We start from the raw sequence: 22,907 nt of genomic DNA, 5'->3' as shown, positions 1-22,907 counted from the left end.
CATGCCTGTAATCTCAGCACTTTGGGAGGCCAAGGCAGGTGGATCGTTTGAGCTCGGGAGTTCAAAACCAGCCTGGACAACATGGTGAAACCTCGTCTCTACAGAAAATTAGTCAAGCGTGATGGCATACGCCTGTGGTCCTAGCAACTCAGTAGACTGAGGTGGAAGGATCGCTTGAGCCCGGGAGGAGGACGCTGCAGTGAGCCAAGACTGCACCACTGCTCTCCAGCGTGGTGACAAAGCAAGACCCTGTCTCAAAAATAAAAATCCCAAAAAGATGTTAATTACAGTGGTATTTATAAAGGCAACGTAAAAGCCAATCTAGGTGGTTTTACAGTCAGGGAATACTTGTGTAAATTATGATGCATTCACTTAATGAGAATAAAATTAAAAATTGATCGTGAAAACTACGTAACAAGGAGGAAAAAGGCTTACTCATTAAATAGGAGACTAATATTATAGGTACTAGAACCAATACACAATTAGAGAAGAAACGATGAACCAGTTTTTAAATTAGATGTAGTAGGAAAAAACTAGGTATCAAATTTACAGGGGAAAATGCTCAATGATTAGGAATCAGCAAAAAAACACCTACACCATGGGGTGCCTTCCCACCTGAAGAACTACCAGCCCTCAGGAGCAACACCCGCTCACCTCAGAAAAGGATAACTCAAGGATAAGCTGCAGCCACAGCCTGGCCCAGAACACAAGCAGGACAGGCCGCAGGCGGAGTCCAACCCAGAACAGTGACGCGAAACGGAGTTTTGGGCAGGAGTGTGCCCTTGGGGCTGCCCCAGCCTGATGCAGCCCTTCCCACAGGTGGTGGGAAGGACAAGCACGCCTTGCTAAGAAACTGTCTTGATAGCACTATTATTAATCTTTTGGTCATTTTCCATCAAGCGGTTTTGTGCGATTCATAGTGTTGTTTAAATGACCACAGTCATTATCTGAATGCCATCTGTGGAAAGATAAACATATACTTAAATAGTGGGTATAATTTTAACTAGTTTATTCACTCATTTTACCTCATTTTTTCTAGTTTTAACTATGATTTTGAGTTATCCTTTTCCAGATCTTCTTCATCCTCAGTAACCCATATAGACTTGACCAAATGTTTGTTTTCAAGCATATGTAAAATCACTGGAATCATAAAGGTTAGGGTGGAAGTGGGTTTTAAAACCCCTTTCTCTGTTTTAATCCACAATAAATCAGTAAGTACTAACATTGTTATGATAGCAAAAAGTAGAAACAACCCATATATCCAGCATTAAAGGAATTACAGTTCATCTACACAAGAGAATAGAGTGAAGCCATTAACGCGATCATCAGTCCTGTATTTTTTGACACAGAGTCACAATGTATTAAGTAAGAAAAGCAAGTTAGCAGAAAGTGGAGCAGGCACAGAATGGAAAAATATAAGTTCTTCACTTCTGGAGTGTATGACTGAAGGTAATTTGTTTTTCTTTCTGCCTATCTCTAGTTTCTGATTTTTCTACGACAAATTATTTTATTTCAAATAGATAAATTTCAAAATTGGCAAAACAAAAGTAAAAATTAGGTGGAAAATAATATTGACTTGGTTTCAAAGGCCTACTAAGGAGACCATCTGTTAAGAGTAACATATACGCAAAATAAGCCACATGGAAAACAGGAAAATGCATCAAGGTCACAGGCAGGTGTGGCCTTACCTTCAGCCCAGCTGCTACATGTGGTGGAGTGTCCACAATTTGCCGGTCATCTGAGGAGCCACCTCGCTTCAGGTCAATGACTGGGGCGAGGACTGTACTTTGTTTCGTCCTTTGGCTCTAAAATCATCAAAAACAAGGAAAACATACTGAAGTTTCAAATTAAAATTCACTGTTTGCAACAAATACTTTCTGGTCCCTGCAACCTTTGAGATATGAGAAAACCATAATCTTAAAACAACAGCCTTTTAATTTATTACTATAATCATATGTTATTTTCTTTTCAGCTTTTCAAAAAAACACAAGATTTTCTCCATTTCTGTGAAAGGTTTACGGTAAACTTGGTCACTTTCAAAAGATACCTGGGGATGAGGATTTTGTTCCCTCCTACTAGGATACAGAATCCTTCCTACCTCCTTTATTATGAATCTACAAAAAAAAAGTTTTTAAAAGAAAACAATCATTCCTACGCATTCAATTACAGTTAATGTTCTACCATACTTTCTTGGCCTTACACCTATATTTTTTGCTACACCATTTGAAAGAAAGTTGGAGACATCATGACGCTTCACCCTAATCTCCTGAAACTGTGGACATTCTCCTATGTGAGGTTACCACCCCTAAAAAAATCACTAATTCCCATGTCATTTCCCATCCAGTTCATATTCAGATTCTCCAAGATATCCCCAAAATGTCCTTTAAACAGCTGATTTTTTGAACCAGTATCCTACCAAAGTTCCTGAAATGCTTTTGTTTTTTAAGTGTCTTGATTGAGAATAGTCCCTCTTCCCCATCATCATCATCACCATCATCTTCATCTCCTCTTCCTTTTTTTCCTCTGACACTATCTTGTAAAATGCTGTTTGTTCTAGATCTGTCTAATAACTACCTGGCTATTTAGTTTAGCTTGTTCCTCTATTCCTTGTAACTCCTGAAACCTGGAGGTTAAAGGCTTGACTGAATTCAGGGTAAAGCTTTTAGGCAAGAACACTTCGCAGGTGAGGCAGTGTGCCCCTTCCGGCATCACACAGCAGGCACACTGAGTCAGGCTGCCTATCAGCAAAGCTAAGGTTGATCACATGGGTATGCTGGCAACCATTAGATCTTTTGATTAGAAAGGTTTAATTTTTCTCTTTTGCAAGTCAAAGTGTTACAAATTTTCATTACCACTATAAAAGGCACAAAAGAAGCCTTCATCTCTCCTGAATATAACAATACTTATAAATTTAAGCAAACAAAATTTAATCAAATTAACAACTCACAAAGTAAATATGAAAGTTTAAAGAACGGAAGGGGGATTTATTAGAATCACATATTTTCTTTCTTTTTTTTTTTTTGAGATGGAATCTTGCTCTGTCGCCAGGCTGGAGTACAGCGGTTCGATCTAGGCTCACTGCAACCTCCGCCTCCCAGGTTGAAGCAATTCTCCTGTCTCAGCCTCCAGAGTAGCTGGGATTACAGGCACCTGACACCACACTGGGCTAATATTTGTATTTTTATTAGAGACAGGGTTTCACCATGTTGGTCAGGCTGGCCTCAAACTCCTGACCTCAGGTGATCCACCCGCCTCGGCCTCCCAAAGCGCTGGGATTACAGGTGCAAGCCACCGTGCCCAGTCAGAATCACGTATTTTCTATTATTATTTTCTATTCAATATAGAGTTGGCCCTCTGTATCTACAGGTTCCACATATCTAACCCCAGGATGAAAATATTAAGAACATAAAACAATACAACAAAAACTACAAACAAAAAAACCAATACGGTATAACAACTTTTTACACAGTATTTACATTGTGTTAGGTATTGCAAGCAATCCAGAGATTATTTAAAATACGAGAAGATATGTGCTGGCTATGTGCAAACTCCACACCATTTTATATAAGGGACTTGGACACTCTTGGATTTTGGTATCCAGTGCGGGGGGATCCTCGAACCAATCCCCTGTGGACACCAAGAAACAACTCTGTATTTTTTCAAAGGGAGATACAAATGAAACCACAGCTTCAAATTTTCTCTACCAAATAAATATCTTTACAGGTTTGGCTAGGCCAATCTAGTATTCTGAGTAACTAAACAGCCTAAGAGAATGCAATCTTCATTTCCCTTAAACAAACAAACAAACAAACAAACCCACAAAACTAACTGTACATAGCAATCTCAAAAGTTTTAGAAAGTTAGTAGAAATAACTTCACAAGCTACCTCAAGTTTTAAAAATCTATATGAGGCCGGGCACGGTGGCTCACATCCACATCTTTCCTGCAAAGCAAAAGTTACATGAAATCTACAAAGATTTTATACATTTACTTTTTTAAAAAATTAAAGAGAAAAACGAGGTTTTGCTAACCTTCCTTACATTTGGAATGAAACCTTGCTTTAAAAAAACAAAAAATACTGGCATCCAAAAAATCTAAATTTGGTAATGATGAATTTAAAAAAGACAAAAAAACTTCTACAATACTGAACAACCAAATGTAAGCACTTCCATGTAAGTATCTATTGATGTGGTAAAGGGAAAAGAAAAATGAGTAGAACTTAAAAAAAAAACCTGTGTATTATGGAAATTTTCAAACATGAAATTAAAGAGATTATAATTCTTAAGTCTCTGCTATCCAGTTTCAACTATTACCAACTCATGAGTAGTTCTGTTCTTCCCTCCCTCCCCTGCCTGGTACTGAATTGTTTCGAAGTAAATCCCAAAAATGACATCATCTGATCAGTAAATATTTCAGCATGTATCTCTAAAGTACTTTTTCTCAAGTTTAATTATTGCCTCCCCAACAAGGAGCCTTTTAATACATTTTTTCCGACACATGAAATTTTAACACTGTGCACAATATGAGCAAGATTTTTTCACCCCCCAAAAGACCAACATTCGCTCTGGTTGGGGGGTTATAGCCTCCACTGCGAATGCAAACTCTAGAGCATAAAGACCTCTAAAATAGTAAACAAATCATACCATTCTCATGCCTACATTTTAATGGCAAATATCTAGTCGACAACTATGTTTTTAATGTTTTACATGTTGAGTTATTTCAAGGACATTGCCAATACCCAACATGTACACAACAGAAACAAAAGCAATTAGCATCCAGCCTACGTATGCCTGACGCCTTCACAACCAACCCCAGCCCTCGATAAGTCACACCCAGCAGCTTAGGTATTCTGTGGAGCTTCTTCCCAAAGTGCTGCTTCCAAACTACCTCCAACAAACCAGTAGAAATGCTACTTAAAAATGCCCACTCCTGGGGCTCCAGTCTGAACTAGAGTTTACCAGAATATCAGGAGTATGGCTACACAATCAGCACTTTAAACAAGTTCTCACTCAATCTTAGACCTCCACTACTTAAGTTTGAAAACCAGTGTCACTGCTGGTTCAGAGTACCAGTTTTGTTTTTTTTTTTTGAGACGGAGTCTTGCTGTGTCACTCAGGCTGGAGTGTAGTGGTGCGATCTCTGCCTCCCGGGTTCACGCCATTCTCCTGCCTCAGCCTCCCGAGTAGCTGGGACTACAGGCACCCACCCACCATGCCCAGCTAATTTTCTGCATTTTTAGTAGAGACGGGGTTTCACCGTGTTAGCCAGGATGGTCTCCCATCTCCTGATCTCATGATCTGCCTGCCTTGGCCTCCCGAAGTGCTGGGATTACAGGCGTGAGCCACCGTGCCCAACCCCGCAGAGTACTGTTTTTCTTCATTCCTATCCCATGAAATGTTCCTATTCCCAGGAGCCAGGAGCAGCAAAGCGGCCTTAAACTCCTCATTCCTCTCCCCCTACAAATGTTTAACACCATTTACCCAATACAAAGGCAAAAGAGCAAGCTGAAACCAAATTCCTTGTCATCCTAATGAGGAACCCACTCTGAAGGCCTCTGCTCTCCTGCTCTGGGCTTGTCTTTACCTTTGCCTGAGTGAGAGCTGCCTTCTTCACCTGAAGCTGAGACTGCAGAAGTTTGAAGTTTTTGGACCAGCCTTCTGTTTTTGAGTCACTGGTCTCCACTCCTAGGTCATCGTACAGGGACATCTTTTCTTCAGTTTAATGCTGAAAGGCAAAAGGGGTGGGGATTAAAGAATGCACAATTCAATAAAGGCTTTTCATGTTAAAATAAAAATTACGAAATTTTAGAGGTAAAAAGGTCCAGGACCTTTCAGCAACAGAGGCCAAGGCTCCTGGTACCATTAATGCAGGGTTCTTCCCGATATATGAAGCTACACCATGTATTATTTTTAAAATAAGCCTCTAGAATTCATTTTTCCATCTACAAGACCATGCAGTCAGGTGATCCATGAGTGAAATCCTTCAAAGCTAGGGCACATAATGAGGTAAGAATTGGGACATTATTAATTACATATATCCAATTTTTAAAAAATTCTATTCATGTCAGTGCCAAAAAGTAGAAGCCTTACAAAACACAAATTACCAGGTTGACTTAGCACAATTAGCCACCCTTTCATAAAGAAAAAATTTAAACATACTCCTAGGGAAAAAAGTGACAGAAATGACCTCTTAGATGTGATTTTGTCAATTACGATTATCGGCGGCGGGGGGGGGGGGGGAGTGGTGGTGGTGCTGGTTATATCTTAAATACTATGACTTCCTCATATCCCACCAAGTGGAAACTTGTCATCTTTAATGATAGCAATTACAAAGGGACAATCAACAATCTGCATGTGAACAAGCAACACACAGCTTCCGTGCAGAACAGAGGAACACGTCAAAACAAAAATCGAGTCAGCAGGCACAGAGCATGACATGCAATGCAGCATCGGCAGCAGGTCCCATGAAAGCCCAGCACTGTACAGACATGGATGCTGGGGTTTAGGGAATCAATCTGCCCAAGGCCACAGTGGAAGCCCCTTCCAACCCAGCCAGGCCAACTCCAGAGCCCTCACCAGTGAACCCCAACTGCCACTTTTAAAAAAAAACTCAACATTCTGAAACCCACTGACATGCCTACTTCTTCAAATAAGAAATCAATCTCACAGACAGAAAGAGAACATAATTTAAACAGAAACCCACAAGTTGCAAGCAAATGCTTAGCACAGTAGTTCCCAATTTATGGACAAATTCCCAAAGTCTGTCAGTTCCCAGGGAGCCCATAAAGCATTTTCCCATGGAAACAGTGTTATCGAAAAGCCTAATTTGCTTGTGTTCTGTGGCTCAGAAGAGAAGGAAAATATTTAACACATATCCTCCTTAGGTCTGACTCAGCAAGCATTTCTCTTGAAGGTACTCTTACTTCTCAGCTCCTCCATTACCAGGATTCTAACACCCTGTCACCCCAACACCTTAGCTGATGTTGGTACCACACTGTTTGGAGTGAGGGACGGAGTGCACACCAACTTCTGTTCCCTCAGAAGAACTGCCCTGGTCTTAAGTACAGGAACTCCCTGCCTGAAGTCAGCATCCGGAAAACTGGTACCACTTTTTAGTTTCTTCCATTCCTTCATAGGTGAACCCTCCGATTAATTAAAACCTCTCCATTTTGATTTTTAAATGAAAGGCCCCCAAGGCCATACAGAAGCAGGGAAAGCAGACTGTCCAGGGGTATCGATGGCTGACTGCTCAAACGAATCACATAAGAATGAAGGGATGGTGGCTGCGGTGGCTCACACCTGTAATCCCAGCACTTTGGGAGGCATGGGAGGGCAGATCACTTGAGGTCAGGAGTTCCAGATCAGCCTGGCCAACATGGTGAAATTCTGTCTCTATTACAAATACAAAAATTAGCTGGGCATGGTGGTGGACGACTGTAATTCCAGCTACTCGGGAGGCTGAAGCATGACAATCGCCTGAATCTGGGAGGCGGATGTTGCAGTAAGCCAAGATCATACCACTGCACTCCAGCCTGGGAGATAGATAGAGACTCCGCCACCTCCCCGCCTCCCCCGCCGCCAAAAAAAAAGAATGAAGGGATGCTGGGATGCAGACAGACTCTCCTCCTGATTGACATCTTCACTGCCAAACTGCACTTTCTCAGGAACTTGGGGATGATGTCCCATGACACAGGCCTGAAGCACTGAGGCCAAATCAGGAAAAAATAATGAACTCCATTCTTTAACAAATATGGCTGAAATACAACCATGTCCTCAAAGTCTTGGAGGGAATCTCCTGATGTCCACTTCAGAGCCCAGTTTAAATAACTCTGAACTCCAAGAAAACCTAGATCCAGTTTGTTTTGTTCACTGCTCTATCCTCAGACTAAGATCAATATCCAACCCACAGCTAAATAGGAAATGAGGCCGAACTGCAGTTTATACTCCATTTGCAAAGCCCTCTCAATTAGAAATTTCTGGCCAGCAATCACTGGCCAGAAGGAAGAACACCACGCCAAATAGCTTTTGAGGTTTTTGTACACTTTTCTTCCAGCTTACCCAGAACTCAAAACTCATTGTTCACATCTAGATACATATCCTTAAATTTTAATCTAAAAACACTCAAACAGCAACAGTAAAGAAAAACAATGCTGAGTGTCCAGCTTAGCATTGTGGCTCCCAAAAACACTTCTTCAGAAATCACCATGCACCTTTCATCTAACTTAATCTTTTGAGTCCTCTTCATCCAACTGGTCACCAAACCAAGCCTACTTAACTACGGGTTCTTCTGTTCCTTCTTTATTCTTAAAATGGAAGGGGAATACTAATACATTCTGAGAAATAAACAATGTGACTTTCTGGAAAATCACAAAACAGAGATAAATCAAAATCTGTTTGTAACTCAAACTAAACTCTACTTTAGATAATTGCTTTTCTCAATACAGACTATCTCCAATATGAAAATCTGAAATCCTTCGTATCTGAGCAACAACATGACCCCAAAATAGAAAATTCCACACCAGGCCAGGTGTGGTGTCTCGCACCTGTAATCCCAGAACTTTGGGAGGCTGAGGTGGGCGGATCACAAGGTCAGGAGATGGAGACCATCCTGGCTAACACGGTGAAACCCCGCCTCTACTAAAAATACAAAAACTAAATTAACCGGGCATGGTGGTGGGCGCCTGTAGTCCCAGCTACTGGGGGGGCTGAGGCGGGAGAATAGTGTGAACCCGGAAGGCGGAGCTTGTGGTGAGCCAAGATTGTGCCACTGCACCCTGGCCTGGGTGACAGAGTGAGACTCCATCTCAAAAAAAAAAAAAAAAAAAAAATCTACACTTGACTTCATGTGATGGGTCACAGTCAAAAATGCAGTGAAATCTTTTTGCATGCACAAAATTATTAAAAGTATTACATATATTGCATATTCAGGCTATGTGTAGAAAGTATATATGAGGCATAAATGAATTTTGTGTTTAGACATGGGTCCCATCCCCAAGATATCTCGCTATGTATATGCAGGCATTCTGAAAATCTAAAAATACTCAAAATTTGAAACACTTCTGGTCCAAGCATTTTGGGTATGGGATACTCAATCCATTTCTCTTTATAACTTGAGAACTTTACCAAAAGTGTTTATGAATACGTTAGTGCCACCAGAAATGAGTTAACCAAATGCTCATTAAACTTCGAGGGGAAAGACTCATTTATTTATTTTTGCATCTACAATTTCTGTCATAGAGCAGGTATTTAATAAGCTTTATTAAAATACTAATAGTGGGCTGGGTGTGGTGGCTCACGCCTGTAATCCCAGCACTTTGGGAGGCCAAGGCAGGTGGATCACTTGAGGTCAGGAGTTTGAGACCAGCCTGGCCAACATGGTGAAACCTCATCTCTATTAAAAATACAAAACCAGCCGGGTGTGGTGGTGCATGCCTGTAGTCCCGTCCCAGCTACTTGGGAGGCTGAAATAGGAGAATCACTTGAACCCGGGAGGTGGAGGTTGCAGTGAGCCGAGATCGCACCACTGCACTCCAGCCTGGATGATAGGGTGAGACTCTGTCTCAAAAAAATAAACTAAAATAAAAGATAAAATATAAAAATGTGTTAAAATGGTAATTGGATGTATGTTTCACCACACACACAAAAATTTTTTTAAAGAAACAGGCAAAGAGGCAGCACTGGAGAGTAAGGGAAGGAGGTAAACCCCAAGGAGGGAGGCAACACTCCTCACCCTCCCCAGAAGAGTCAACTCTGATGGAAAGAGCTCTCTAAACTTTGAGGTTAAAAATCAAGCAGTGTACTAGATCTCAGTTGCCAACAGTTCTTCCATCAATAGATTCAATATTAAGCAAAAAATTCAGAAGTGAATTAATGAGGTTTTATGAGACCACACATCTCTGATTCCATGCCATTTAAGATGGCTGACTGACAATTCCAGTTGATTTGCTGCATTGTGCAAAAGTTTCAGAAACCACTAGGCAGCAAATCTCATGTTCATTTAAAGGTCCTCATTTCTCTTCTGAAACCTGCAAAACGCTTTAAATATTAGAAACTGATGTCATCTCACCAGCATCTGCTAGTTTTCTCTAACATTCTCTAACACTGAGCTTACAAAATCAAATCTCTGCATCACAGCAAATGCAAAAGAGCTTTCTTTGTTTTTCTCATTTTCACTGAACTTTAAGTTCACAGAATGGGATTAATCATAGCAACAACACACTCTCATCCATCCACATATGTACTACCTGCTTTTGTTTAATTATTATAATGCTGCAAGCACCTATGATTTCACCGCCCAAAACAAGACAGGAGCTAGACTCAGAAACCACACTCAACCACACTGCTCCCCCAACCCATTCATGTAATTTCCCTGGAATCCTGTTCTCATTATTTCCTTGCTTTCCTCCCTTTATGTAATTTTATTTACAGTGTTAATCTATTCCTTAAAAAGTGTGTATTCCTTATTTTAGCTGTATTAAGCATTTATGAATATACAATAGTTAATTCTCCCCACCGCAACTACTGAAATATAGTAAGTGCATTAATAAGACTGCCAAGACCCAAACTTACCGTAATTAACGTTGACATATTACTTAGACAACGTAACACATTTATTTCATTAGGTCTGCTGCCAGGAAACAAAAAGTTGTACTTTCTAACAACTGGATACACCACAAGAAGCCAGGATCAAAAGTAAATACAAATTGCTGGGTTTTATAACTTTAAAATATTTGCTATTTCCTTCCTTTTTGTGGCAACACTACGCTTTGAGCAACCCACGTTTCATATATGCTACATTTTCTCTCAAGAAACATAACAAACATGGTTCTGCCAGAAGGAAGAATGGTGAGTTTTCAAGATTCCACCCAAGCTGGAAAGTATTTTTTTAAAACATGTGCAACTGGCAGGAAAAAGAACATGGAAGAGTCTTCTCAGAAGCACCCCACCTACTTATCTTTCAAGTGCATCTCAGAAGCCTTCAGTGACTATTGCCTCCACATAAAACTAACTCCTCCCAATTGGTTTCCTCAAGCATACTCAGATCACAGCAACCTTGGCAAGTTATGCTGCCTATTGTTTCACACACCTGTTTCTTCCTGCAGTGTAAGCCCCCTAAGGGCAGGGGTGTTTTTTATCTTCAGCTTTGTATCTCTAGCTTAGCACCATGCTTGAACACTGTAAGTGGCTCTATTAATATTTTTTAAATGTGTTAGTCGAAGGATGAAAAATGTTAATGCACCTATTTAAATCACATTATTATGAAACAGTGAGATCTGCAGATCTGCTTTTAAAGCACATAACTTATAAGTAGAATAAAATTTAAACTAAATCATAATTAAGGAGAGAAAAACTACCACCACCACACAACCAATAAAGAGTCGAGGTCTGAGTTCTGAGCACCTAAAGAGGCAGGCTTGTTAGGAAGAAATATTTCTATCACTAAATAGCTATTCATGCATCATAAAACAAAGCATGCCTCTTCGAAGTCTAAAGAATATGGCAAGACTGGGCCCAGTGGCTCACGCCTATAATCCCAGCACTTTGGGAGGCCGAAGCAGGAGGACCACCTGAGATCAGGAGTTCGAGACCAGCCTGACCAACGTGGTGAAATCCCTTCTCTACTGAAAATACAAAAATTGGCCAGACATGGTGGCAAGCGCCTGTAATCCCAGCTACTCAGGAGGCTGAGGCAGGCAAACCATTTGAGCCCGGGAAGCGGGGGTTGCAGTGAGCCGACTTGCACAGCTGCACTCCAGCCTGGACCACAGAGTGAGATTCTGTCTCAGGAGAAAAAAAAAAAATATGGCAAACATACACAGAAATGAACAGGAGGGGAAACGAAGGGGTGGTGCACTTTGGTGTCCGCAAAATATACAGCTAAAAAAGCATCTACTTCAAGTATAAGCTCTACCATGACTTTCTAAAGAATTAAAAAAAATTTTTTTCCCATACCTCCATCTGACACCCTTGTCAATTTAATCTTTCCGTTCAATCTCACACTCTGCTGTTACCAAAATGCAAACAGTCGAGTAGACTCACCTGTAATTTAGGCGAATAAACAGAACTTCCTTCACTATTGACTATTACGAAAGGTTTGAGAGATGACTAGCGTGGGATCATCTGTTCCCTGCTGGGGGGAGGTCTGAAAAATTCACATGCAGGGGAGAATGGGAAGGTAACTTAAAGCAAACCAGGTAAAAAGAAATCCACTTTAAATAAAGTTGCATTTGGGAATGTACAACAATCCTCTCAAGTGCCTCCAGAAACGCTGTCTTTGGTTCCGCAGAGTTCCACAATCGCACAAGCTGCTGTTATAAACTGGACAGCATGCAGCACCTTGCTTAATTAACTAAAAGCCCTCTCGTTTAGCTCACTAAACTGTTACCCCATATTCCCTAAAAGCCGTCATTACGGTCAAAAAATCCGCAGCCCTTATCAACTAAAAATGTGGAAACCGAGTCTCATCCTTTTAAAAACTCCATCTGCTGCGGGGAGCCAGTGTTCATCTCGAGTATATGCGAATCTTGCCCTTATCCAGAATATCCTATTTCCCATCCATATGCTTGGCTCTAGCAAACTAAGGACCCTCAACGGCGTTCCTTTACTGCTTCTCAAGAAACCTCCATGTTCTGACCTGACTACTCCTCGAAACACAGCACCACCCGCTCCTCAAACCTTTCTCTCTGCCTTACCTGCAGTTTCCAGAACGCACTACGGGGCTTCACTTCTGCTACTTTCGCACTTACCGCCGGGAGCCTTTTTCCCCAGCTCTCACCATCTAACAAAGTACCTTCAAGACTCAACATAAGCATCACCTCCTCTCCCAAGAGAGGTCCTTTCAGACCCTACTTGCGTGTCTCAGATCAACCCGGGCCTGGGTTTTCACGCCTGCCTTCCTAGAAACCAGGCTCCTGCAAGCAGGGGCAGAACCGCCTTCCACCTGCATTCTCCGCTCATTACACATCCTCTGGGCAAGAGGTGACGCTCAAAGACGGCTTGGGGTCGGACGCGAGCGCGGAAACGCCGCTCAAACAGCACGAGCCGAGGCGACGCCGGGGTCAGGGCTGCATTCCTGTCCTAGCGAGCTCTGGAGTCTGGGAAGCGCCAACGTCTGCACTCCCAGTTCTGAGACCCGGGGAGGAACCGGCTTCTTTCTCTGAGCCCCGGAGAGGGGCAACTGTGCGGGGTCAGGGGGGACACGCTCCGGGCTACTGGGGTCTAGTGACCGGACAACTTCGTCAGGATGTGGCCCACGAGGCGAAGGAGAAACGCTCTTCAGTACCAAAGAGCCAGAGGCAGACAAGAGGAGGAGGAGGAGGGGAAGAGGGAGAAGGTCAGGGCCCGGGTCACCGGAGGCGGCGGCGGGCGGAGGGTCCCAGGCTGCAGCCGCGCGGAGAGACCAGGGCCCGCCGCGGGGACTGAGACCCCCCGGAGGCTCGGGCTGCGCTGGCCCGGCCCCCGCCCCTCGCGACGGGCCTAAAGCCGCGGCCTTGCGTCCGGCGCCTGCCGGGAAGGCGCGCCCGCCTCAGGTCCCGCCAGGCCGCCCACCCGGGGCCGCCGGGGTGCGACTTACCTGGCCCGCCCGGCCGACTCTGCCCATGGGCCGCGGCGGCGGCAGCGCGGAGCCGGGCGGCACTCCGCGGAAACCCGCCGGCGGCAGGAGGCCTCGGCGGCGCCCACCCTCCGCTGAGTCCTCAAGGCGCTCTGCGGCGCAGGGTCAGGGAGCGCGGGCTGCCGGGAGAGCGCGCCCGCGCCTGCGCCGCGCCTGCGCCTGCTTCGGCCTCTGCGCCTGCGCCGAGGGCGCCTTGCCGCACTGCCCCCTGCCCGCGGGAGGACCGCACTGCACGCTCCCCTCCGCCGGCGTCGCCTTCTACCGTCAAGAGGTGTCGCCCTGGCGCACATTTTCGAAATTCCACAAGGTTTGGGGAGCGCGGCAGCGCCCCTAGATGGTGAGGAGGAGAAGTGGTCCGAGGCCCAGCTTTCTGATGGGGAGGTGGGGGAAGTCCCTCCAAGCCCCTCGCTCTCATTCATTCAAAACCACTCCTATATAAGCAAAAAGTTGAAAATAAGTCTGCATAGGCGAGACGCTGCAAAAGGATGGCAAGGAGCACGGGGTTAAGGGTAAGATTAAGGAAACAGATGCCGCGATTAGGGGTACAGAGAAGAATGTCAATGCTATAAAGCCTCGGTCTTTAAAAACGACATCGCTGACAGAAGTAGGGAGGGGAAGGGAACGTGGGACTTCGGGTTAATATGATTTTTACATCTGTAATTGGGTGTCAAATAGAATTCAAGCCGATAAATCAAATAGTAGAGATTTAAGCAGACGTCTTAGTCGGAAGGAATATACCGAGAAATTTACTATAATCCATTAAAATCCAGTGATTAAGAAAACGGGAAATGAGGGAAAAAAGAAATATAGTGGAGAGACAAAAGACAATCTAAAGAAAGAGAGGATTAAAGACGTCATGGGATGGTATAATTCTGAGGGTAACCCAGAACAAAACTACGAAGTTTTCAAATAATCCACACATACATGCGCGCGCGCGCGCACACACACACACACACACACACACACCCACAGCAAACAAACCAATATAGGGAAATATTTGAAAAAGTTACAAAACAGAAAGCACAACCAAACTATATGACAGAACAAGACCAAATGTCTCACAAGAAGAAATATAGACCTAAGCTTACCTATTAAAAAACTACAACCTCAGATTGGAGCCCAAACCGTCATGCAACTCAGTGTTGTATACAAGAAAGTACTAAAGTTATTCTGAGTTTGAAAAATACAAGATTGGAAAAGCTATACCAGGATAATGCAAAAAATATTTTAAAAAATCAGGAATCACAAACAACTTACTCAAACGTTGATTTCAGGGCAAAAAGCATTAAGTAAGAGTAAGAAGGGCATTTTATAATCTTAAGAAGCACAATTCACAATCAAGAAAAAAATGGGAAAAATAGGAAAATCTTTGCACCAAATCACATAATCTCATTATTCATAGCAAACACTGTAGGAGTGAATGAATAGGCAGAAATAATTGGCACATTCCTTGCCAGACTAAGGGTACAAAAAGTAAATGAGGATTGAGAATACCTAAAAATACAATTCCTAGGATAGATATCAAATGCTGTCCCCTAATAGACATAACATCTTTCCCAGTGTCTAAGGAATATTCACAACAATTAGTCCTATTTTAGACCACAGAGAAAAATCTTAATATAGTCCAATAAGTAGAATCATATGGGTAATATTATCTGCAGCAATTCAATAAAAGTAGAAATTAATGAAAAAAAAACCAGAAAATAAAACATGCCTAGCCCTTGAAAATTTTTAAATGCTCAAATAACACTTGGAACAAAAAGGAAAACAAAATCAAAATAACATAATATCTAGAAAAGTATGAAAACGACATACTCATGGGATTTAGCTCAGATAGTACTAAGAGGAAAATTTATGGTTTTAAGTTTTTGTATCAACTAAAAACTTGGAATAAACTAAGTGAATTAAGCACTTGTGCAGGAAACTTGAAATAAAATAAAAATGTGAAAAGCAGAAGGAAGTACTTGGTCCATAAAAGAAGCAGAAAGTAATAGTGTGTAAACAGAAAAAGGAAGAAGAGCAAAGATAGAAGTTGTCTAGACTGGGTCTCTCCCCACCCCCGATCAAAGCACAGGTGGGTGTGCAAAGGCTCTGATTACGAGGCCCAGAACTGCAGGACTTCCTCCAGGTTGAATCTGCTGTCTACCCATACTCCCTAATCTGCTTGGCGTCTCCACTCTGCTGTCTGAGACCACTCCTTCCTCCCTTTTTGGTTGAAAATTTGTGCATTTGTTCCCAAATCATTCCATCATACATACGCAAGTAACTTTTTGGTTTACAGACCGTTTAGGAATTTTCTAGTTTAACTTCCAGAAGAAAGCTGCCTTACTTCATTTCCTAGTACGTGAGCAGTCTCATGCTTGCCTGCATTTCCTGTCAACAGTAACAAATATCTTTATTTTATGCACTGAGAATCCAAAGCTTAACCCAATGGAGGAACAGAACCCAGGCCATGCAACTACCAGGAAGCACACACAAAACGGTGGAGCTTTAGAAGAGGGACAAGACAGAGGCGCTGGGGCGCCCCCTCGAGGCTGCAGAGCAAACATAGGTAGTGACACCTGCGTAAACAAGTCGTGTGATCTTCTCCAGCTGTGCTCAGCACCTGGCGGGAGGCAGGCAGGCAGCAGATGGCAGAATTCATGGAAAACTGGGAATTAGCAGGGCAGCTGTTCCAGGAAGAAAGAAGATAAGGATGGTGTTTGGGCTAGCAGGAAAGGCTGAGTGAAATGCTACCGTATGCAGCATGGATGGAGCCGAGGGGACCCCGAAACAGGGAAAAGAAATGGGTGCAGGCCCTGGAGGGAAGACAAGCTAGTTAAGACAATTTGATCAGATTATATTTTGATCAAAAGTAAGTATTCTCAGGGATTCTGTGTGTAGATATGCTTTCGGTGCACCGTGGAGAATGATTTTTGTCTCCTTTTTTGTACCTTTTCTTTTCTTTTTTTTTTTTTTTTTGAGACGGAGTCTTGCTCTTGTCGCCCAGGCTGGAGTGCAGTGGCACGATCTTGGCTCACTGCAATCTCCGTCTCCTGGGTTCAAGCGATTCTCCTGCCTCAGCTTCCTAAGTAGCTGGGATTACAGGTGCCCGCCACCATGCCAGGCTAATTTTTCTTTTTTTTTCAGACGGAGTCTTGCTCTGGCCCAGGCTGGAATGCTGTGGCGCGATCTCGGCTCACTGCAAGCTCCACCTCCCAGGTTCACGCCATTCTCCTGCCTGAGCCTCACCTCCCGAGTAGCTGAGTCTACAGACGCCCGCCACAACACCCGGCTAATTTTTTTGTATTTTTAGTAGAGACGGGGTTTCACCGTGTTGGCCAGGCTGGTCTCGAACTCCTGACCTCCGGTGATCCACCCACCTCGGCCTCCCAAAGTGCTGGGATTACAGGCATGTATATCTCTAACCAGCTTCGTCCATTTCAGAATTTTTTTTCTTTCTTTTTTTTTTTTTTTTTGAGACGGAATCTCGCTCTTGTTGCCCAGACTGGGTGCAATGGCCTCATCTGGGCTCACTGCAACCTCCACCTCCCGGGTTCAAGCAATTCTCCTACCTCAGCCTCCTGAGTAGGTGGGACTACAGATGCCTGCCACGAAGCCTGGCTAATTTTTGTAGTTTTGGTGGAGACAGTGTTTCACCATGTTGGCCAGGCTGGTCTCAAACTCCTGACCTCGAGTGATCCACCCGCCTTGGCCTCCCAAAGTGCTGGAATTACAGGTGTGAGCCACCACACCCGACCCATTTCAGAAAATTTTAAGTGTTTTTCACTATATTTTTTGTCTTTCTAAATCATTCTCTACAGTTATTCCTGCTCTGTAAGGTTTCTAATAGCAAAAACGTAGGAACAAACTAGCGAACAATAACAAATTAGGGAAATTCAATTATATTGAGACACAAATAATTTACACAGAAGGATTCCATTTTTGTTTTAAAAATATATAAATATATACAAAGTATCTATAAGATATTTGCCAATATGGTTGAATCCAAATAGGGATTATAAGGATTCTTCATTTTCTCAAAAAAGAGAAAAATAAAAGTAAAAATATAACAAAGGAGATTATCAATTTTTAAAGTACATAGAATTTTCTGAAATCTTTTTTAAGTTTTCATTCACCTTCCACCTAATTGGTGCCTGTTCTGCTTGTCTGACAAGATTTTCATGCATTTTTTAATTACAGTGATTAGTTGAAAACTAATCGTTTCAATAAGAAATTTACTTTCTTAAAAGTATAATTTTGTGTGCAATTTATGACTTTCATATGGATATTTTTTATTTTGATATATTTTTGACACAGGGTCTCTCTGCCTCCCAGGCTGGAGTGCAGTGGCACAATCACTGCTCACTGCAGCCCAGAACTCCCAGGCTCAAGCAATCCTCCCATCTCAGCTTCCCAAGTAGGTGGGACTACAGGCGTGCACTGCCATGCCCGGCTAGTTTTTTTGTATTTTTTTTTTGTAGACAGGGGATTTTGCCATATTGCCTGGGCTGTTCTTGAACTCCTGAGCCCAAGTCATCCACCATGTCAGCCTCCCAAAGTGTTGAGGTCACAGGCATAAGCCTGCACCTGGTCTCATGTGGATATTTTTTAAGTGCCAAGTTTACATATACACACACCTAAAATGCTCAATAAAATGATAAACTGTTTTTATCCTTTTCCAGCTGGGAGGTTCCCACTCTTTAGCCAATGAGGCTAAGAGCTTCACCTGTGAGTGATGTCTCCTTGGGGCACTGTTATCCTTTCCATTGTGCCCTTTAGTACTATCCCCAGAGAACAGGCATAGAACAGCAAACCTTGCTGCAACGCTTTGAACGGGAGTACAGCTTTGAGTGGCAACCTTAATGTGGTCCCCAACGTGTGATCGGGTTATCAAAGCCAGATCATTGGCTTACGTGGCATGATCGGGAAATGAGTTTATCTGTGATCTGAGGGTTTCGAGGGATTAGTAACCCTTTCAAGTTACATCCTCCCCCTCCGTGGAGCAAAAGTGTTGCAAAGAGCAGTGACAACAGCTCAGCACAGAGGAAAAACATTCCTAGGAGAATCGGGGAGAACTACTGCCAACCGTGTGCCAGGAGTTTTAATGTAAATCATCTCATGCATTACCAATGACTCAACAGGACCACTGCTGTTATGCACATTTTTCAGAACTGGAAACTGATCCTCAGAGAGGTTAGGGAATTTGCTGAAGTCAGACAACCAGTGAGTGACTGAACTGTGATGAGGACCCAAGTTTGCCTGACTGGGGTTAGTGTGCTTTTTAGTGCCTTAAGCTGCTTCATGAGGGGAAGATTATTTAAATAATGAGCGGGACGGCGATGCTCCCACCAGGCGTATCTCCGGCACTGTACTGTTTAGTCCCCCCAGTCCCACTGGAACTCTGCCATTCTTCCCGCTCTGACAATAATGTCGTTTAACAAGCACTTCCTATGCACCAGGCTCTGGGAAGAGTGATTTACATATTTGAGCCAATGTAATCCTCCTATAGGTTTACATGGTAGCCGTGATCATCTCCATTTGGCAGCTTGAAGCTATTTCCCCAAGGTCATAAATACCTGGACCCAGAGTTCCCAGGTTCCAAAGCCGTCCTCTGAAATTCCACACCTTGCTCTCCTAGGGAAACATGGGCAGAAACACGACTCACTGTGACACACCGTCTCTATACAGGGAAACATATTTGCAAGTCTAAGATAGCATTTTTATTTCTAACAACATTCAAGTAAGACCTGGAAATTTGGGATGATTCCCTAAAATGTTTGAATTTCATCTTGGAATTTCTGAGTCTAGTTTCTTAGAAACTCATCCTAGATCTGTATCATAGTTTTTTAATTAAGAATTCTATTTGGCTTTGACTAAGAATTCTATTTACTACCAGGGTTTAGCAAGCCCTTGAGTTTTAAAGGGGAAAAGTTGAGTTGGCACTGCTCTTTGTCATCTTAGATATCACCTGAAGCCACAGATGGATGAGAAACAGAAGCGCAGACTCGGTCTTTAACCAGAATTCTGTCTGACTCTAGACTACAGGAAATGTCTGCCATATGCAGGCAAAGAAAAACAGGACAGGATAACGCTCCCTGTGCTGAATACCTCAGGCACCAGAATAGCACAGCCCTGCACAGTAAGAGGCTTACATAGATGAGCAAAGTCAACATTCCCTTGCTTGGACCAATAGAAATGGGGTGTGCTCCTGGCTGCATTTGCAATGCAAGAGAAGCAGAAGAGGCACTGATCTGGGGGATGAGGAATCACACTTTTGCAGGAAGCGGACTATGACTGAGGTAAGTAAAGGAAAGAAACTGTAAGCATCTTTGCAGCTGCTGATGGAGTGAAATAAAGGCTAAAAGAACAGATTCTACACACATCCTCCCTGTGTCTAAGAATTTCTGCTACTCTTGACCAGGATCTCAGGATATTCCCTACCCACAACTATATAAATGGCTTGTTTAGGAAGGAATTGACTCAGAAATTTCCACAAAAATGAAAAGATGTACCCAACACAGATCAACACAATGTTAAACCAAGAAAAAAGGGGGAAAGTAAAATAGCCCCAGAAAGAGATTGTGATGGAACAAACACCCAGGCCAAGTATACAGTCATAGATTTTGTTAATGTAATAGAGCGGTAGCCTCTATAAACTAAGAGCTTAAAGCAGAGATTTAAGGGACAATATGGTGGGAAAAGGAGGTGAGACCTGGGCTGATTGTGCTCAGCAAATTAGAGCAGAGGTTGCTGTGAAAGTAGGACATCAGATAACAGAACCTGCCAAAAACATAAACGGCCCAGATGGAGAGACCAAGAAAAGACAGCAAACCTCAATGGACATGGACAGTCATAATTTTAGCAAACTTTCCAGGTGTGCTGCAATGGGATACCTGGGCGAGGTAGGGCACTAGCTGGTGTGTGGTGTTAGGTGTTTGAGAAGTGTGGGAAAATGATATCTCTAAGGACCATGGGATTGGATGACTGTTGCTAGGTTCCACTGATATTCTACAAAAGGTAGCTGTAGTCCCAGCTACTCGGGAGGCTGAGGCAGGAGAATCGCTTGAACCTGGGAGGCAGAGGCTGCAGTGAGGAAAGATGACACCACTGCACTCCAGCCTGGGCAACAGAGCAAGACTCTGTCTCAAAAAAAAAAAAAAAAATGGGTGTCAGAGACAACTGGGTATGTCACTTGGTGTGTGTGTCCCAGCACACCCCTGACCAGTGGATTCCAACATTTTTATGGATGTGGCAGCCTCCGGCATATTATTAAGAGTCCCCTCCCACTGTCTTCAGCTCATGTGTCTTACGGAGACTTCCAACAAGTTAGCTACTTCGTGCTCGTCTGCCCTGGTTGGCGAAATATCCCCATGATGCTCAGCAGAAGAGCTGGACCATCCAGTTCTCTTCCCCATGAGTACAGAGAGCAGGAGAATTAACATAGCCCTAGGAAAAAGCTGTGAACGCATATTGTTCCCCCTTGCAACTATTTCAGATTCTCTTTTATGATTAAAACATAAATAGCCGGGTGCGGTGACTCATGCCTGTAATCCCTGCACTTTGGGAGGCCAAGGCGGGTGGATCACCTGAGGTCAGGAGTTCGAGACCAGCCTGACCATGGTGAAACCCCATCTCTACTAATAATAAAAAATTAGCGGGGCATGGTGGTGCATGCCTTAATCCCAGCTACTCGGGAGGCTGAGGCAGGAGAATCGCTTGAACCTGGGAGACTGGGAGGTTGAGGTGAGCCGAGGTCGCACCATTGCACTCCAGCCCAGGCAACAAGAGCGAAATTCTGTCTCAAAAATAAACAAACAAACAAACAAACAAACTTGGCCAAATCGTAATGCTGCACACAACCTACCTGAGGCTGTGTTAATCTGCTCTGATGGCTACGACTACGGCTTCCACTTCACTGACTTTGTGGTAGTCTACTGTTGTTTTCAGGATCTCTCTGGTGTCTTCCAAGGTCAGACTGGTGAATTTAATGGAAATATGATGGGAACCACCACCTCTGCATCCTTTAGATCAGTCCACAATCTGTGGCCCACGGGCCAAATCTGGCCCACTTCCTGTTTTCATACCACCTTTGCTCTACGAACGGCTTTCACATTTTCACATAGTTGGTAAAAAAAATCAAAATAATAATCATATTTTGTGATATGTGAAACTTGTACGAAACTCAAATGTTAGTGTCAGTAAGTAAAGTTTTATTCACACTCAAAAATGTTCATTCATTCGCAGATTGTCTCTAGTTGCTTGTGTGCTACGACAGCAAAGGCAAATGGCTGCAGTGGAGTCTGCATGACCCACAAGGTCTAAAATGTTAAGCAAGTCCTGCTTTAGATCCTTAAGCGGTGTGGCACTCATCTTTGCCATCTTTGCCAGCCCCTGGGCTGTGATATTGTCCTTTTATTGTTTGTTTGTTTCTTTGTTTTGAAATGGAGTCTCACTGTGTTGCCCAGGCTGCAGTGCAATGGCACGATTTCAGTTCACTGCAACCTCCATCTCCCAGGTTCAAGCAATTCTCCTGCCTCAGCCTCCACAGTAGCTGGGATTATAGGCGCCCACTACCGTGCCCAGCTAATTTTATATTTTTAGTAGAGACGGGGTTTCACCATGTTGGCCAGGCTGGCCTCAAACTCCCGACCTAAGGTGATCCACTAGCCTCAGTCTTCCAAAGTGTTAAGATTACAGGCGTGAGCCACTGCACCCAGCCTGTGATATTGTCTTTAATTTTCTATCTTGATTTTAGAAGAGGAAGCTTCAGCATCTCCCTTTTGGCTTTTCTCACTATGATGCCCTCACTCCACAGACCAAGGAACCGCCTTGGGGAGTGTACCAGTTCTCAAGAATGTCAACCCCAATTGCATATTCAGAGACTGGGAAGGACCACGGGGTGGGTTCACGTAAACTGGGCCTTGGCAAGGACTTCATTATTTTCTGCTCTCTACACCCACAGTCGAACCTCAGGTCTCAAGATAACAGTATCTACACTAATTCTTCAAATGGTTGATTATTTTCCTTTCCATAGGATGTTTGCCCAAGTAAAGGGCCACAGTCCCATTTGGTGAATGACTGGGGAATTATTATGATTATTTTTATTATTGAGATGGAGTCTCATTCTGTCACCCAGGCTGGAGTGCAGTGGTGTGATCTCGGCTCCCTGCAACCTCCACCTCCTGGGTTCGAGCAATTCTCCTGCCTCAGCCTCCCAAGTAGCTGGGAGTACAGGTGCCCACGACCACACCTGGCTAATTTTTGTATTTTTAGTAGAGATGGGTTTTCACCATGTTGGCCAGGCTGGTCTCGAA

At 43.4% G+C, this 22,907-nt stretch overlaps 1 protein-coding gene across 2 annotated transcripts in view; it reads right to left on the bottom strand.

The window, feature by feature from the left end:
• The window catches only part of RBM17 (RNA binding motif protein 17), a 32,329-nt gene extending 18,577 nt beyond the window's left edge, over positions 1-13,752 (bottom strand). The window contains exons 1-3 of one of the 2 annotated variants that reach the window (XM_037983321.2): positions 13,573-13,752; positions 5,584-5,724; positions 1,689-1,805 (exon numbers count right to left, since the gene is read on the bottom strand). In XM_037983321.2, the coding sequence (XP_037839249.1) occupies positions 1,689-1,805; positions 5,584-5,706 (240 nt within the window). In that variant the 5' untranslated portion in view covers positions 5,707-5,724; positions 13,573-13,752. The remainder of the gene's footprint in view (positions 1-1,688; positions 1,806-5,583; positions 5,725-13,572) is intronic. The other variant, XM_008002195.3, reaches the window with a different exon arrangement.
• Between the last annotated feature and the right edge of the window lie 9,155 nt (positions 13,753-22,907).

Source organism: Chlorocebus sabaeus, chromosome 9 (genome assembly GCF_047675955.1).
Source record: "Chlorocebus sabaeus isolate Y175 chromosome 9, mChlSab1.0.hap1, whole genome shotgun sequence".
Lineage (NCBI taxonomy): Eukaryota > Metazoa > Chordata > Mammalia > Primates > Cercopithecidae > Chlorocebus > Chlorocebus sabaeus.
The sequence above is the reverse complement of the archived record's forward strand: the minus strand, read 5'-3'. Positions and strand labels throughout refer to the sequence as shown.